At 42.3% G+C, this 18,286-nt stretch overlaps 2 protein-coding genes across 3 annotated transcripts; both read left to right on the top strand.

Annotated features, from left to right (window-relative positions):
- Positions 1-1,158: 1,158 nt before the first annotated feature.
- Positions 1,159-12,062, top strand: LOC311142755 (ribosomal protein S6 kinase alpha-3-like). 2 transcript variants are annotated; one of them, XM_084178426.1, is made up of 23 exons: positions 1,174-1,204; positions 1,331-1,482; positions 2,963-3,007; positions 3,953-4,069; positions 4,216-4,297; positions 4,471-4,551; positions 4,659-4,738; positions 5,480-5,586; positions 5,820-5,857; positions 6,067-6,209; positions 6,370-6,440; positions 6,555-6,643; positions 6,833-6,897; positions 7,035-7,137; positions 7,880-7,998; positions 8,098-8,223; positions 8,326-8,415; positions 8,705-8,863; positions 9,970-10,131; positions 10,302-10,378; positions 10,535-10,652; positions 10,793-10,933; positions 11,051-12,062. In XM_084178426.1, exons 2-23 carry the CDS (start codon positions 1,417-1,419, stop codon positions 11,171-11,173), a joined length of 2,202 nt encoding a protein of 733 aa, XP_084034552.1. In that variant the 5' UTR covers positions 1,174-1,204; positions 1,331-1,416; the 3' UTR covers positions 11,174-12,062. The 2 variants fall into 2 exon arrangements, with proteins under 2 accessions (XP_084034551.1, XP_084034552.1); XM_084178425.1 differs by having other exon boundaries at positions 1,159-1,482.
- A 621-nt stretch (positions 12,063-12,683) lies between these two features.
- On the top strand, positions 12,684-18,171 carry LOC311142036 (eukaryotic translation initiation factor 1A, X-chromosomal-like). The gene is made up of 7 exons (XM_084177582.1): positions 12,684-12,851; positions 13,422-13,505; positions 15,198-15,301; positions 17,124-17,174; positions 17,275-17,356; positions 17,590-17,681; positions 17,890-18,171. Exons 1-7 carry the CDS (start codon positions 12,836-12,838, stop codon positions 17,893-17,895), a joined length of 435 nt encoding a protein of 144 aa, XP_084033708.1. The 5' UTR covers positions 12,684-12,835; the 3' UTR covers positions 17,896-18,171.
- Positions 18,172-18,286: the final 115 nt, after the last annotated feature.

Here is an 18,286-nt window from a genome sequence, read left to right as displayed (position 1 = left end):
TGTTGGGTCATTGTCCTGTTGAAAAACAAATTATAGTCCCACTAAGCCCAAACCAGATGGGATGGCGTACCGCTGCAGAATGCTGTGGTAGCCATGCTGGTTAAGTGTGCCTTGAATTGTAAATAAATCACAGACAGTGTCACCAGCAAAGCACCCCCACACCATAACACCACCTCCTCCATGCTTTACGGTGGGAAATACACATGCAGTGATCATCCGTTCACCCTCACCGCGTCTCACAAAGACATGGCGGTTGGAACCAAAAATCTCCAATTTGGACTCCAGACCAAAGGACAGATTTCCACCGGCCTAATGTCCATTGCTCGTGTTTCTTTGCCCAAGCAAGTCTCTTCTTATTGGTGTTCTTTAGTAGTGGTTTCTTTGCAGCAATTCGACCATGAAGGCCTGATTCACACAATCTCCTCTGAACAGTTGATGTGTCTGTTACTTGAACTCTGCAAAGCATTTATTTGGGCTGCAATTTCTGAGGCTGGTAACTCTAATGAACTTATCATCTGCAGCAGAGGTAACTCTGAGTCTTCCATTCCTGTGGCGGTCCTCATGAGAGCCAGTTTCATCATAGCTCTTGATGGTTTTTGCGACTGCACTTAAAGAAACTTTCAAAGTTCTTGAAATGTTCCATATTGACTGACCTTCATGTCTTAAAGTAATGATGGACTGTCGTTTCTCTTTGCTTATTTGAGCTGTTCTTTCCATAATATGGACTTGGTATTTTACTAAATAGAGCTGTCATCAAGGCAAAGGGTGGCTACTTGTTTAACACTTGTTTAACACTTTTTTGGTTACTACATGATTCCATGTGTTATTTCATAGTTTTGATGTCTTCACTATTATTCTACAATGTAAAACCTTGAATGAGTAGGTCTGATAAAACTTTTGACCGGTAGTGTATATATAGACTTAATTTTATCCCTTGCTAATAAACGGCATGGTTGGGATGCTCAATGTTACACAATGACATGGCTATTTGACTAATAGGACCCCACTGTAATAAATCCTAGGTGACATTTGCCATCTCAAGCCATATTTGATAAATGTTCGTTTGTAAAAGACATTGCTTATCATTACCTGTCTTGAGGACGGTATCTTGTCCCTCCCAACCAATGACATATGGGTGACGCATTCCTCAGCCTCGTTGTGACAGACAGGTAAACCGAGCCACGGCGCCATATTGACAACGGAAGTGAGTGATTTTGTTGTGGATAAAGTGTATGTAGTTTCAAGAAAACATTAGAAAGAGTGTTAAAAGTAGTTGATACCTACAGTTACATTGAAACCCTCGAACGATTTTGTTTTTCTCGTTGAACAGAGACCTCAAGGAATACTTTTACTTATCTCACTCTTGAAAACTTAAAGTCACTGGAATCTAGCGACTGAACTGAATTCCTGTCGAAGATGCCATTGGCACAGTTTGGAGCAGACCCTTGGCAGAAAATGGCATTGGGCAATTCGGAAACCGAGGTAAATAGGCATGCCAATGAATGACCTATGGCCACCGTAGCTGTCATTTGTCATCAATGATTGCCGCGGTCTCTTGTGAATTGACGTCCTCCCTAGAGTTTGTGGGACAGCAACTTCGTTTTAGTTTCGCACAAACGGATTTTAAAACTTAAACGATTAACAAAAGGACAGCATTGTGATCTTAAGCTGTCTTATTTTCTCAAGTGCAGGTTGCTACATTGTAACAAGCCAGTGGAGGCTGCTGAGGGGAGGACGGCTCATAATAATGGCTGGAATGGCATCAAGCACATGGAAACCATGTATTTGATAAAATTCCACTCCAGGCATTACCATGAGCCCGTCCTCACCAGTTAAGGTGCCAGCAACCTCCTTTGGTAAAAACAGACCTTTGTTGCCCGAAGGAAGCTGTGGTGGGTAAAAATGGATGTAGCTAAGTTGGTAGAGCATGGCGTTTGCAACACCAGGGTTGTGGGTTCAATTCCCACGGGGGGCCAGTATGAAAAATAAAATAATGTATGCACTCACTAACTGTAAGTTGCTCTGGATAAGAGCGTCTGCTAAATGACTAAAATGTAAATGTAAAAAAACGAATCGCAATACACTGAGTGCACAAAACATTAGGAACACCTGCTCTTTCCATGAGACTGACCAGGTGAATGAGACGACTCCTTATTGATGTCACTTGTTAAATCCACTTCAATCAGTGTAGGTGAACCATAAGACAATTGAGACAGATTGTGTATGTGTGCCATTCAGAGGGTGAATTGGCAAGACAAAATATTTAAGTGCCTTTGAATGGTAGTAGGTGCCAGGCGCACCAGTTTCAGTGTGTCAAGAACTGCAACGCTACTGGGTTTTTCACGCTCAACAGTTTCCTGTGTCTATCAAGAATGGTCCACCACCCAAAGGACATCCAGCTAAACTTGACACAACTGTGGGAAGCATTGGAGTCAACATGGGCCAGCATCCCTGTGGAATGCTTTTGACACCATGTAGTCCATGCTGATGAATTGAGGCTGTTCTGAGGGCAAAAGGGGGTGCAGCTCAATTAGGAGGGTTGTTCGTGTTCCTAATGTTTTGGACACTCAGTGTATGAATCATAGCTACTCACCCACTAGCTGCTGGGCTGGCTGGCCTTTGGGCTACTCACTCACTACAGGGAACATGCTATGTTTATTGGACAAGTTCTAACGTGTAAACAAGGCCTATTAATTAATACAGTTATATTTCTATATGTTTTATAATCAACTGAACAATTGAAGCATATTTAGACCGTGTCAAAAAATACCAGCCAATCTCAATTGTGTGTACGTTTTTATTACATTTGTATTAACAATAATAAATCAATACAAAGGTACATGGGGAACACAAGTATGCAGAAATAGTATACAAATTACAATGGGGCTAGGGGGTACAATAACACATTACACAAGGACCTTAAGGGATAGAGAGAGATTATAACTTTTTATGTGTTGTACAGGTCATGGATGACTCCATGGGGGATGATGACGATACTGCATGCAGTGTAAGTAAAAAAAAAATATTTATATAATCTCACCTTCTGTCTTCTCCCTGACTGTCTAATTTCCACAGTTGGTGTGTGCATATGTGTTTATGTTCTGTTTTCTCTCTGTCTTCTCTCTGTCCCTCTTCCCTCCTCTCTCTCTCTCACACACTCACTCACTCACTCACTGAAACACCTACATTCAGGCACTCCACAATAATGCTGAGTACTATGTATTAATATGGCGTAGTGGTGGAGTCGGTGGGAGTAAAGGGCGGAGTAAAGGGCGAGCGAAATGGGTAGCGAAAATGAGGGGGTAGCGAAAGAGCGTGAGAGCGACTGTGAAAGAGAGAGGGAGCATTCTGTGTCTTTAGTCATCCTCCTCCACACCTCCTCTGATGCAATGGGAGGGGGTGTTGGCGGCATGGCAACCAGTTGCAAGCTGTCAGTCAGGAGCTCTCTCTCTCCCGGCTGATCAGAGTGCAGCGCAGTCTCCCGCACCGCATCCTCTCGGCCACTGACACAGGGAGAGGGGCTCTGCTGGTCCAGCACAGGCATGGGGGATTTGGCCTCCGCTTGGGCAGAACACGGGCCAAAGAAGGACTTCACTGAAAGCTGGTGTGCTGTATGTGGGTCTGGTTTGGTGTTGTGTTTGGGTGGGAAAGCATGAGAGTTTATTTCTCCATCCTCCCACAGTATCTTATTAAGTGCAGAGAAAAGACGCTGAGTATGCGGTCTCTTTCTTAGTAGGGTTTTACATCAAAGGTTGTGAATGTATTTTATTAGATTCATTCTATTGCCTTGTATATTTGCTTATTCTTTGCATGTCTCGTGTGTTTGTTTTCGTACTTGCATGTGCATTTGTTTATAGAATGGCTGTGTATTGTTGTACTTTTCCCACATTGCTGTGCTGTGTATTTGGTGCGTGCCTGGCTTTGGCTTGACTGCGTCTCTTTTCTTTCACAGGATGAGGGCTTTGTGAATGAGATCAGTATCACACATCATGTTAAAGAGGGCTCTGAAAGGGCTGATCGTCGGCAGTTTGAGCTGCGCAAGGTCCTGGGACAGGGCTCCTTTGGGAAGGTAAATGATTGTGAGGTTGACATTTGTAGACGCAGTGGTCGGAATTTTTATTTGTTCTTAATGTTGATATTATTCATATGAATAATGGTTGGAAGTATGATCATACATCTCTGAACTGATTTGTGTCTCTGTCTATCGATGTTCAGGTGTTCCTTGTGAAGAAAATAACAGGGCCTGATGCTGGACAGCTCTATGCTATGAAGGTGCTGAAAAAGGCCACATTGAAAGGTACATTAGTTTGTTTATTTTGAATATCTTGCTTGCACTGGGTTTAGAGCTACTTTACAACTACAGTATATATATATATATATATATATATATATATATATATATATATTTATTGTTGAATTCTATACAGCCGTGTTTTACTTATTATTATTATTAATATCACGTATCACCAGTGCGAGATAGGGTCCGGACCAAGATGGAGCGAGACATTCTGGTGGAGGTGAACCATCCTTTTGTCGTCCGACTACATTACGGTGAGTTATCAGACATCTGACTGACCTGCCATATTTTTTTTACGTCTGAGATGATCAAAACTTACAGATGAGTTTTGAGTTGAACATGTACCCATGATTCTTCGCAGCATTCCAGACAGAAGGGAAGCTGTACCTGATTCTGGACTTCCTCAGGGGTGGAGATTTATTCACGCGGCTGTCCAAAGAGGTGAACAAAATGTTAATGCTGAGGGGGGTTGTTTTACACTGAACAAAAATATAAACGCAATATGTAAAGTGTTGGTTTCATGAGCTGAAATGAAAGATCCCAGAAAATGTTCATACGCACAAAAAGCTTATTTCTCTCAATTGTTTTGTCACACAACACAATGCCAAAGATGTCTCAAGTTGAGGGAGCGTGCAATTGGCATGCTGACTGCAGGAATGTCCACCAGAGCTGTTGCCAGAGAATTGAATGTTCATTTCTCTACCATAAGCCGCCTCCAACGTCATTTTAGAGAATATGGCAGTACGTCCAACCGGCCTCACAACCGCAGACCACGTGTAACCACACCAACCCTGGACCTCCACATCCGACTTCTTCACCTGCGGGATCGTCTGAGGGGGGAGGGGGGGTACTGAGGAGTATTTCTGTCTGTAATAAAGCCCTTTTGTGGTAAAAAACTAATTATGATTGGCTGGGCCTGGCTCCCCAGAGGGTGGGCCTATGCCCTCCCAGGCCCAGTCATGGCTGTGCCCTTGCACAATCATGTGAAATTCATAGATTAGGGCCTAATGAATTTATTTCAATTGACTTATTTCCTTATATGAACTGTAGCTCAGTAAAATCTTTTAAATTGTTGGATGTTGTTTTATATTTTTGTTCAGTATATTTAAAAAAAGGACAATTATTGAATAATTGCTGTGTGTTGTGTGTTCTTTTAACCAGTCTCTGTCTCCATACTCCCAGGTGATGTTCACAGAGGAGGATGTGAAGTTCTACCTGGCAGAGCTGGCTCTGGCCCTGGACCATCTGCATGGCCTGGGAATCATCTACAGAGACCTGAAACCTGAGAAGTACCTATTACACTAATGCTATAAACATTGCTTATTCACATTAGGTACTTGTTTCTCTTCCAATCAGCAACCTGGAAAATACTTGTGTATTCTTTATATTTAAATCTAATGTTATTTTGAGTGAAATCTATTTTGAGCTTAGAAGACCATGTTACATGCTGTCTATTTAATGTATGAGTTTCTGCTGGGGGATGTTGTTTTCCTCTCTGACTGAGATCACTCTGTCCTTTCAGCATTCTGTTAGATGAGGAGGGACATATCAAACTCACTGGTGAGTAATGCTTTCATATTTCATATTCACACTCAGCCTGACTCAGCCACCAAGCAGAATAGGAAAGCATTGTTAGTCTTATTAATGCCTTTGCATGTAATTTTAGGAGCCCTCAGTTTGCCTATGTACCATTTCTGCTTGATTATGAATAGAATTTAAACACAAGCTCATTTTCAGCTCGACTCATTTTGCTGCTTTGTTTGTTCCAGACTTCGGCCTGAGTAAAGAGTCCATTGATCATGACAACAAGGCCTACTCTTTCTGTGGAACAGTGGAGTACATGGCACCAGAGGTCGTGAACCTCCGAGGACACACCCTTAGCGCTGACTGGTGGTCCTATGGCGTGCTCATGGTGAATGCTGTAGCTCTTGAACCTTTTATTACTCTGAGATGTGTTCAAATATCTGACTGGTATCAAGTGTCTTCAAATCTGCCTGGATGGGCCAATGTGTCCAATGGCTGACAGTACCACTGAGTGGACATGGGAATAAAACTGTTTTCATCTTCCCCAGTTTGAGATGCTGACTGGAACACTGCCTTTCCAAGGGAAGGATCGGAAGGAAACCATGACAATGATACTGAAGTGTGTCCTACTCAACATGTCCCATTCTCTAGTACCAGTTTTACCAGGCTGTTAAAATTGTTATCCATAATTTGTTCTTAATCTACCATAGTAATTTCTTTGTTTGCATTGCAGGGCCAAGCTGGGAATGCCACAGTTCCTGAGTCAAGAGGCCCAGTCTCTCCTACGTAACCTGTTCAAACGCAACCCAGGCAACAGACTAGGTAATCAATCTCATCACTAAAAATGTATTTTGTGTCGTGGCTTGTAACTAATGGGTGGCTGAAATAAATCACACTCAAACTGAAAAAAACTAGTCAGACTTTACTGAAACATCACTGAATGTTTGCAGAACTGCAATCCTATTACCACAGCTATCCTGATGTAATGTGTGTGGTTTTTGTTGGTCACAGGTGCTGGTCCAGACAGAGTGGAAGAGATCAAGAGACATTCCTTCTTTTCCACTATTGACTGGAATGTAAGTTCGGCTGTTCAGATGTGTACCATCTGCCCACTGCTCTGTCCTTGTGTATTATACATGTTGTTTTGTGTGTTTTTAACATACATGTTTAGGTTTATTCCAATGAGTATCCCTTTTTCTTGGTATGCCTGTAGAAATTATTCAGGAGAGAGATCCATCCCCCCTTTAAACCTGCGAGTGGCAGACCTGATGACACTGTCTACTTTGACTCGGAATTCACTGCAAAAACTCCACGAGGTAAATAAAAGAATATTGTTTGGCGCTTTTACAATACACAGTTTCATAATCTGAACAGTGTTATTGGCGGCAGGTAGCCTAGCGGTTAGATAGTTGGGCCAGTAACCGAAAGGTCGCTAGTTCGAATCCCAGAGCCGACAAGATGAAAAAAATCATCTGTGCCCATTGCTCCAGAGTCGCTGTTGATAGTGGCAGACCCTGCCCGTGACCCCACTCTCCGAGGGTGTCTCGGGGAGTCAGACAAATGATTTCCAATTCACACATGCGTATAATACACACTCGTACATGTGTGAAATAGGACAAATAAATGTGTAAGAGCCATTTTGATGTATGTTGTGTCTGTTTGGTCTTCTCACCACTAGAGAGCAGTCTCACTTGGTTTATGGGTCAGGTGTATAGGGTCACAGGCAAACAGATAGTAGGGCTGCATGGTTTTTACCGCTATTCAACCCGGATTACTCGACCACAAACCATCGTCACCAAGGTAAATCATCAAGTTTAATATGTCATCGTATTATTTTGTTAATTAAATGGGAACATCGCTCAACAGTATATCAAAGTCTGGACATGACATCATTAGCAACAGTTTCCATCACTCATGCATCAAGTGGCGAACTGGAACATAACAATAGCCAGAACAATAAGCACCCACTATTATTATTATTATTATTATTATTAATAATAATTGTGTGTGTGTGAATGAAAAGTAGTGAGCGGATTGACATGAGGATTGTCCCTACAGACTCTCCCGGCTGTCCCCCGAGTGCCAACGCCCACCAGCTTTTCAAAGGCTTCAGCTTCGTGGCCATCTCGGAGGAGGAGAGTCAACCACCACAGAACATCAACATGACCTCAATACAGGTACCAACACATACATTATGGGGTATGATCCCTGCTGTTATATGGTTGTGTGTGGAAATAACAGAACTGGTCGTTATATCTGACTCTCTGTCTCTTCAGCAACTCCACAGAAATGCAGCACAGTTCAGTGAAGCATACGATGTGAAGGAGGACATCGGTGTTGGCTCTTACTCCATATGCAAACGCTGTGTTCAGAAGAGCAACAGTATGGAGTATGCTGTGAAGGTGAGCTGTAACACTGTCCTTAAACACGGTCAATATCGCACTCTTGGGCTGCCCATGTTAGAATGGTATGATTAACGGTTATTACTGATGTTATTAACTCAGATCATCAGTAAGGCCAAGAGGGACCCCGCAGAAGAGGTGGAGATTCTTCTGCGCTACGGACAGCACCCCAACATCATCACTCTCAAAGATGTGAGTCATTACATCAGCAGTATGCTCATGAAGCAAGCAACACTGTTTTGCTTTTAAGCCACAGTTGAAAGTTACAGCAAGATGGTTGCTATTATTCTAGATTCACATGTTTGGTTGTTTCATTGTTTGGCTAGTATGTCTATGTTCTGAGAGAGTTATGGGCATATTTCCTCGGACTAATTTTGTCTCCATTTTTTGTGATTGTGCTGAATACTCTTCTATAATGAGTCATGTTATTTGTGAGTATCTCTCTAGGTGACAGTGTGAGGTTGTGCTCTGTTGACTGTAGGTGTATGACGATGGGCGCTCTGTGTACCTGGTGACAGAGCTGATGAAAGGAGGGGAACTGCTGGATAAGATCCTCCGACAGAAGTTCTTCTCTGAGAGGGAGGCCAGTGCAGTTCTCCACACCATCACAAAAACTGTGGAGTACCTGCATGGACAGGGGGTAAGCAATCACCATCACTATGATACATAATACTAATATATTATGCTTTCCAAGTATGTATTATATTTTTTACCTAGAGCACTTTGGTACTTTCAATGCACTATGTGGACCTTTTCCTGTATGTGACGATCGACTTATGATCTCGTCACATCATTTAAAAACATACCTTATATCAATAACCAGACATTTGAAACGCTTTATTGGTTCATGAGAATGCACATATATTTATTGAATTTAATGCGTTTACCTATGTCCTTCGGTGCTGCCGACGTTCGCCTGTAACGAGAGAAATGCATGTTAGAGTTTACGTAGACAGTCATTTGGTTTTGGGTGCGCCAACCATTTGTTTGTAGTGCTGTGTTACTCAATCATAGTGTCCCTTTTCTTAGCAATATTAACATTCAAGTGCACATACTTTGGTAATGTAATCGCTAGGTTAAAGGTAAAGAATTGTTCGCAAACGTACCTGTTTTTCACGTTATTGAAGAGGGTTCTGTTAATTTCCTGTTCAGAGAATTGATGGGAAAATGGGGCTCGTTCGAGCGCATGGTTTGAGGGTGCGGGTAATGCGGTAGTATCTTATTACGATAGACGTACATGTTTTTATCCCAGGTTATTGATGCTTAAAGCATGGTTGCACCTTTATTGAAATGTGTGCTGGTATATTTACATACTGTATGTTTATTTGAACATGTCTGTATGGTATATCATGTGCTTTAGATGTTAATTGACCAGCTACAGTATGTGTAAGGGTTTCCCATTGGTCAGTTGCATCATGGGTATTGCTATAAAAAGCCTGTCCTCTCATTGTTTGAGGGACAGGACAGAGAACAGTTTGGCATGCTGCTTGTTTTGTTTGAAGAGCTCTATTTGATCCAGTTTATTATTTTAATGTAATGTAAATACTTGTACATTTTCACAGCTTTTATTATCTTCACTTGCAAATAAAAAGCCTCACTCTGGGCAAGAAAAATCCATTGACTTCGTCAGCCTCCTCACTGTTAAAATCCTACCGCACACTATATAGGAAATACGAGTTGGCTATCTATGAAATTTGACTCCTTGACTTAGGATGTCACTGATGGAATATCTTTCCCCCTGCTCAGGTTGTCCACAGAGACCTGAAGCCCAGTAACATCCTGTATGTGGATGAGTCTGGAAACCCAGAGTCGATCCGGATCTGTGACTTTGGCTTCGCCAAACAGCTGAGAGCTGAAAACGGGCTCCTGATGACTCCCTGCTACACGGCCAACTTTGTCGCCCCCGAGGTGTCTCTTCTTCTACATGTTTCTGTGATTAGTACCTGCATCCTCAGCTAATGTTTGTCTAACTGTATAACTTGTCCAACGTGTTTTCAATATATTTGTCTAGTAGCTGACACAATATTCTTTGCTTTCTGTATTCTAATGCAGTGTGCAATACTTAATGTTGTTGTTAGGTGCTGAAGAAACAGGGCTATGATGCAGCGTGTGATATCTGGAGTCTGGGAGTACTGCTCTACACAATGCTTACTGGGTATGTGCACTCTACCAACAGTAATGCAGGCAATAGCCAATGATGTGCATACAAATATAATATTAACACAGAAATACAATACAGTACAAGAGGACCAATAAAGTACTTTCATATTTTATAGGTCCTTTGAAGTATGTATTTCTCTTGATGTTTCAGGTTCACTCCTTTTGCCAATGGACCAGAGGATACTCCTGAAGAGGTCCTGGCTCGGATTGGCAGTGGAAAGTTTTCTCTGAAGGGCGGCTACTGGAACTCTGTCTCAGCAGAGGCCAAGGTATGTCTGGAACATCGGCAGCACTGTGCTTCCCATAGTATCCAATTACTCTGTGATAGTAGTTTCCGAAGTAAATACTTTTCCTAGCACAATGTACTTGAGGTTAATGCACAAACTGAACTTTGGATTGCTCTCTTTAGGACCTGGTGTCCAAGATGCTGCATGTGGACCCCCACCAGAGGCTAACTGCTGCTCAGGTGCTGCGACACTCCTGGATAGTACACAAGGACCGGTTGCCCAAGTCCCAGCTCAATAGACATGATACTCCTCATTTGGTCAAGGTAACAATAAAACTTTATTCAATGCACAAAATTCTCTATTTTCTGCCACTCTGAAATAAATTATTTGCTGGGTATTGATAAATTAACTCCAAGACTGTTCTCTCTCTCCTCCCACAGGGTGCGATGGAAGCCACTTACTCTGCTCTGAACATGCATGTTCCCCCTGTGCTGGACCCTGTAGGACACTCCTCGTTAGCTCAACGAAGAGGAGTGAAGAAGTTGACCTCCACAGCCCTGTGATCCACCTGCCACTAGTATCAATCTCACCTGCACCAGTGCATTAGTGTGAGTTTCGACTCCCACTGTGTTAGAATAACAGTGTGTAAGACCAAAAAGAAACTTGACAATGTATTTGCTTGTACAATCTTCACTGCCTACAGATCAAGTTACAAGACAGTATATATTATTTTATGAAAATGAGATTTTTTACTGCAAAAATATCATTAACTGTGTACGGACCTTTGCCCAATTGCAAATCAACCTAAGCCCCTATCACTACCTATGCACTTGTGTAAATCTGAGAATATTAGATAGGTACTCAATATGGAGCTATTACTATATTGCTTATACCCATCTATTGGGCAAACTCCTCAATTCTACAACAATCAGTTTACCAAGACCCTGTCAAACTGGGGGGAGAACATGTGCTAACCTCTGCTGCTGCACTTTCTCTCAGACCTTTGTGTTGGGTCAAAAGGGGTTTCTTTTTTTAATCAGTCTTTACATTTTTTGTCCTTCTCATGATTTATAAAGGGAAACGTGAACAAGGTATATACTTATAGCAATTAAGATTACTTTTACAGTCTAGTTTTAAGAGCCTATTAAGAATTTATTTTTGTATGTGGATGAATGAAACATTTCCTACTTGGTGTGCATGACTGATGAGGCCACAGGATAGCTTTGTTTGAAAGGGAAGCGCTTGCCAAGAAGCTGTTGTGGAAATGTAACAAGCTAGATGGAGGTGAGAATAGACACTGTATTTCCCCTCTGTTTTGGCATCTGTCTATCCATGTTTTTACAGATAAAAAAAAAAAAAAAAAAAAATCTCAGGTGTGGTCCAGGCAAGTGACTGCAGCTTATTTTGTAGCTTCAAAAATGAAATTGATCACGATTAAATAAATATACAATCAAATAATGTATCAGTCTTTTATTATTTCCTCCACTGAAAAGTCAAATAATGTAGGCGACCAGATAGGGGGTAGGAAACCACTTTCTATAACCAAATACTGCTTCACGCAAGCACAGTACGGTGTTCCAAGAGGAAGAGGTTTCCCAAGAAAAAAGTATATCTGGCAAAATGTTGTTAAGGAGATGGGAAACTCCACTGGAATGGTATTAACGCCCATTGTGTACGTTGCCCATGCTTCGTCAATGGGCCTCACAGTGCATTCTTGGCCATTCTGGGATAAGGAGAGGTCTCCTTCAAGGAGTGAATGGGAGTCAATTGGGCGGTAGCTCAAAAAAACAACATTAGTATTAATTTCGTGAAGAAGTACAACATTACAAATCTTTTCCGAGATAATTAACCTGTTCTCTGTAATATCATACAGCTTTGAAATCGTAACATTACGTACTTTCGAGGAAAATAGGCAGATTTCTCGATTTACCCTGACTTTGAGAAGGGATTGCCTGACGATTAATTTAGCAACCGCGTGACGTGACATTACAACGTGAACGCGATTGGTCGACAGTCTGCTGGGTGGGGCGTTATAGGTTCCTCCATTATTTGCCCAATGAGATTTACATCTCCTCCTTTCTCTAATAGCTCTGGCTTAGCTAGCTGACAAGTTTGATAGCTAGCTAACTTTGTAAAGGATTGGTTTCCATTCCATTTTAAGAAAACTAGCTAGTTAATTCGATACCGACAAAACAGGACTGGTTTAAGTTGGTTCGTTTGGGAATATGCCTAAGAATAAAGGTAAGCACCAAATACGTTGCCTTTGGTTGTTAAACCATTTCAGGGTTGAAGTTTATGCTAGCTAGCTAGCTTCCCGGCCCATGCTTAGCAACGTAACCAGAGGAAGACACCGTATGGCATTGAACAAGTCCTGAAAGCGTGGAAACGTTACCCTTAGTTACAACCATCGGCGTTGTTTATTTAATCGTAATTTGACTATAAAAAATTAAGGAATTCAAATGGCGATTATCCAGGTAACTGAACTGCCTTGCTTGCTTTTGTCACATTGTGGCGCCGCAGAATGACGTTACCATCAACTAGTGGTACTGGTAGGCCAACAATATCCCTGCCCAGCAGTTTCCATCATCTTGAGCCTCTGCCCTGATCGCTGTCACATTCACTAGCTGACTAGTTAGTTACCACATATAAAAGGGGTTAGTTAAAGAATCTTTGTTGCTAGGTTACAGGCATTTGGTTGGTTTATTTATCAGCGTTTATTTGGCTTATGATGCTAATGACAGGTGGAATTGGAATGACAGTTACCAGAATTGGAATGACACATGTTCACTATCTCTCATCTTCTCATTACAGGTAAGGGAGGAAAGAATCGGCGACGTGGTAAGAACGAGAATGAATCAGAAAAGAGAGAGCTGGTATTTAAAGAGGATGGCCAAGGTGAGTTCATCGTCCCCCTTCAACCTAATTTAACCTGTACATTTGGCAAACAGGTTTTGACTCACTGTCAATCTGGCCGGCTCAGTTTTAGTTTATGTCCCTATATAAAAATAGCAAAGTTGAAATTATTGAGTGACAGGTTGGCACGAAATCTATCTCCACTGCGCTGTATCAGCACCATGGACATAACATGCCGCGCAGTGTGTAGGGCGGCTATGGAAAGTCACTGGGCGGTTAGGTATGACTCCTTTTGGGTTTCCATAAAAAGTGGGAAAAAATGCTTCTCATCTGTGGTAGGCTACGTGAATAACGTGGTAGGCTAAGTGAATAACAAGATACAGTTGAAGCTGCTCCACTCAACTCTGCCTCACGCCCCACCACTACAGAGTTTAGTTAGCTCTAACTAGCTAATCTGCCACTGCCGCAATGGATATCATAAATGAAACCACAGAGGCAGTTGTCAAGCCCAGCAGAAATTATGCTGCCGAACTCCCGCTAGCTTGCCCCCCTCCCACAATTGCCGCCAGGATAATGGCTCGAATCATACCCTAGCCGCAGGTTTTCTGTCCAAAAACGTTAATTTAATAGCAACTGGTTCATAGGAAGAGAGTGGCTGGAATACTCAGTCACTGCAGATGTGGCAGTTTCGTTCCCATGTCGAAAGTTCTGTATTGGGTCCAATGGTAACGCAGACTAAGGCCTTCACCCAAGGCAGGTATTCTAACTGGGAGCATGCTTTTAATACATTTACATTTTAGTCATTTAGCAGACGCTCTTATCCAGAGCGACTTACAGTTAGTGAATACATATTTTTTTATACTGGCCCCCCATGGGAATCGAACCCACAACCCTGGCGTTGCAAACGCCATGCTCTATCAACTGAGCTACATCCCTGCCGGCCATTCCCTCCCCTACCCTGGACGACGCTGGGCCAATTGTGCGCCGCCCATGAGTCTCCCGGTCGCGGCCGGCTGCGACAGAGCATGGATTCGAACCAGGATCTAGTGGCACAGTTAGCACTGTGATGCAGTGCCTTAGACCACTGCGCCACTCAGGAGTACAGGAGTAATAGAACCAAAGGAGTTGCTAGGCACACATCAAGCAAGGAGAATTTGAAATGCACTGCACTGTGGAAAGAAAAACAATTTGTATTTGGCTGCATTCACATAGGGTAATTCACCTATTACCATCAAAACTCTTGTTTTCTCACACAATTGCATAGCATAGCCTATAGAAAGGTTGTTCAACATGGGCTTATTGTAAGAACCCTTATTTAACTCCATGCATCAACCAGCTATGAGGAGCTGGCTCTCGCTGCGCAACAGGTGATCCTATTCCGCTCAAACTCTGAATGCCAGAGCTCTCATGAAGTGATTGATTAGATTTTTGATTGCATTTGCATTGATGTCAGAGTGATTTGAAGGACAATAGAGCGCTGAGTACCAGGCCACTAGCCGTTAGCAAGTTTGGTAGACTACTAATGACCATCAGCGGCATCAGAGCACAGTTTTGAAGAAGCCTAGTTCCCGTGACTCAACGGTCATGTGGAATTTGACTTCCGGTCATGACTGGCGGTAATACGGTCACCGTAACAGCCCTACTCCCTGTTTAACAGTTCAGCACTTACATTTGAGCCACCTCGTGACCCCCTCTATGAATTGACTAACTGGCTGAACTTCTGTTCTAATCTAGAATATGCACAGGTGATTAAGATGTTGGGTAATGGACGACTGGAAGCTATGTGTTTTGATGGAGTCAAGCGACTATGCCACATCCGAGGAAAGCTACGGAAAAAGGTAATGGTGTACACAGTAGCCTATATAGTGTTAGTGCCATGAGTCACAATATCCACCACGTGTTTTGGCAAATACAGTGAGGGAAAAAAGTATTTGATCCCCTGCTGATTTTGTACGTTTGCCCACTGACAAAGAAATGATCAGTCTATAATTTTAATGGTAGGTTTATTTGAACAGTGAGAGACAGAATAACAACAACAAAATCCAGAAAAACGCATGTCAAAAATGTTATAAATTGATTTGCATTTTAATGAGGGAAATAAGTATTTGACCCCTCTGCAAAACATGACTTAGTACTTGGTGGCAAAACCCTTGTTGGCAATCACAGAGGTCAGACCTTTCTTGTAGTTGGCCACCAGGTTTGCACACATCTCAGGAGGGATTTTGTCCCAAGTCATTAAGGTTTCGAGGCTGACGTTTGGCAACTCGAACCTTCAGCTTTCTATGGGATTAAGGTCTGGAGACTGGCTAGGCCACTCCAGGACCTTAATGTGCTTCTTCTTGAGCCACTCCTTTGTTGCCTTGGCCGTGTGTTTTTGGTCATTGTCATGCTGGAATACCCATCCACGACCCATTTTCAATGCCCTGGCTGAGGGAAGGAGGTTCTCACCCAAGATTTGACGGTACATGGCCCCGTCCATCGTCCCTTTGATGCGGTGAAGTTGTCCTGTCCCCTTAGCAGAAAAACACCCCCAAAGCATAATGTTTCCACCTCCATGTTTGATGGTGTTCTTAGGGTCATAGGCAGCATTCCTCCTCCTCCAAACACGGCGAGTTGAGTTGATGCCAAAGAGCTCAATTTTGGTCTCATCTGACCACAACACTTTCACCCAGTTCTCCTCAGAATCATTCAGATGTTCATAGGCAAACTTCAGACGGGCATGTATATGTGCTTTCTTGAGCAGGGGGACCTTGCGGGCGCTGCAGGATTTCAGTCCTTCACGGCGTAGTGTGTTACCAATTGTTTTCTTGGTGACTATGGTACCAGCTGCCTTGAGATCATTGACAAGATCCTCCCGTGTAGTTCTGGGCTGATTCCTCACCATTCTCATGATCATTGCAACTCCACGAGGGAGATTGACAGTTATTTTGTGTTTCTTCCATTTGCGAATAATCGCACCAACTGTTGTCACCTTCTCACCAAGCTGCTTGGCGATGGTCTTGTAGCTCATTCCAGCCTTGCGTAGGTCTACAGTCTTGTCCCTGACATCCTTGGAGAGCTCTTTGGTCTTGGCCATGGTGGAGAGTTTGGAATCTGATTGATTGATTGCTTCTGTGGACAGGTGTCTTTTATACAGGTAACAAGCTGAGATCAGGAGCACTCCCTTTAAGAGTGTGCTCCTAATCTCAGCTTGTTACCTGTATAAAAGACACCTGGGAGCCAGAAATCTTTCTGATTGAGAGGGGGTCAAATACTTACTTCCCTCATTAAAATGCAAATCAATTCATAACATTTTTGACATGCGTTTTTCTGGATTTTGTTTTTGTTATTCTGTCTCTCACTGTTCAAATAAACCTACCATTAAAATTATAGACTGATAATTTATTTGTCAGTGGGCAAATGTACAAAATCAGCAGGGGATCAAATACTTTTTTCCCTCACTGTAGCTGGAGGCTGAAGACCATTGAGATCTTATGTGTACTGTATAAATGTAATCCAATGTCATCATCCTTTACACTCCACTTCCATCATGCTTTGGGTTTGACATGACATGAGGGTTGACAGACTTCTACCTGGGCAGTTTGTGTCTATGCTGGAAGTATTATAGTTTTTATACTCCAAGCTGTCCTTGCTGACATCTTGTTCTTTGCTCCTGGGCAGGTTTGGATCAATACTTCAGACATCATCCTTGTGGGACTTCGAGATTACCAGGTAAAAAAATAAATATATTTTTTAATGATAATACAACCCAAGGCACTAGGAGGCCCTAAGATCGAAGAGTATGTCCTAATGGTTACATTCTTCCCTGAAGGACCAAAAAGCCGATGTTATCCTTAAGTACAATGCAGACGAGGCCAGGAGTTTGAAGGCCTATGGGGAGCTTCCTGAACATGGTATGTATCTTGGACCACTACAATTGACTGAGAGGGAGTCAGGGAGGTTAATAGCCTCTAACTTAAGACTAATATGAAATTTCAAGAAGGTTAAGGTAAGGCATCATTCGCCATGTGATGCTGAAGCCACAAAGCCAGGAATGGAGAATTGTCTTGCTTCAAATTATAGGCACATGTTCACTCTTTTTAAAGCAGGCTAGTTTATTAATTGTGGCTATCTTCTAACACCCTAGCTAAAATCAATGAGACTGACACATTTGGACCTGGCGATGATGAGGATATTCAGTTTGATGACATTGGAGACGACGACGAGGACATTGATGATGTAAGTAGAGGATTCCTCTTGCAAGTTACAAGGAATGCCATCCATAGGTAATAATTGGTGTGATGCAGTCAATCAATTGAAATCACATTCAATTGAGTGAAATGCTTTTTGCTCTGTCCATTTTGCTTGAATGGTTTGTCTTTGTGTCTGTCTGCTTTTGGGTCAGGTAATACCACTTGGTAACATAACTCTCTCCCCTTCCTCTCAGATCTGAATCAGAACTATTGTGGGCCACATCGTTTATGCAGAGGAAAGTGGACATTTCTATACTGGCAGAGGCAGTGCAACCTTGCCAACAACTCACTGCTTCCTCAAATCAGTTGAGGCAGCTTATTTCCCTTCTCTTGAGACTGCTTAAAGCCTGGATTCTGTCACTGAGAACATCCGCACACCTACTTCAGTTCACACTGTATTATTTTATTCCATAATGTGGAATATACTCTAAAATTACAGAACAGCAGAGTTTACAATAAAAACTTCAATCATTTTATGTTTGGTCTGAAGATTTGTTTTGTCTATAACAAAGGATCCCTCCCCATTTTTTTATTTTTTTACCAACTTTATTTTGATCAATAAAATAAGTAATTATATTTGTGATAATTTGT

The sequence above is a fragment of the Coregonus lavaretus genome (assembly GCF_964263955.1).
Source record: "Coregonus lavaretus genome assembly, chromosome: 15".
NCBI lineage: Eukaryota > Metazoa > Chordata > Actinopteri > Salmoniformes > Salmonidae > Coregonus > Coregonus lavaretus.
Note: the sequence above shows the minus strand (reverse complement) of the source record. Positions and strands in the feature narration are given on the sequence as shown.

Excerpts from the sequence above, each read along its gene's own strand:
- LOC311142755 (XM_084178425.1), top strand. The coding sequence starts at position 1,417 with ATGCCATTGGCACAGTTTGGAGCAGACCCTTGGCAGAAAATGGCATTG. Across the intron at positions 3,008-3,952 it reads ATGACGATACTGCATGCAGT|GATGAGGGCTTTGTGAATGA; the intron begins GTAAGTAAAAAA and ends TTTCTTTCACAG. Across the intron at positions 4,298-4,470 it reads GAAAAAGGCCACATTGAAAG|TGCGAGATAGGGTCCGGACC; the intron begins GTACATTAGTTT and ends ACGTATCACCAG.
- LOC311142036 (XM_084177582.1), top strand. Across the intron at positions 13,506-15,197 it reads ATTTAAAGAGGATGGCCAAG|AATATGCACAGGTGATTAAG; the intron begins GTGAGTTCATCG and ends GTTCTAATCTAG. Across the intron at positions 17,175-17,274 it reads TGGGACTTCGAGATTACCAG|GACCAAAAAGCCGATGTTAT; the intron begins GTAAAAAAATAA and ends TCTTCCCTGAAG.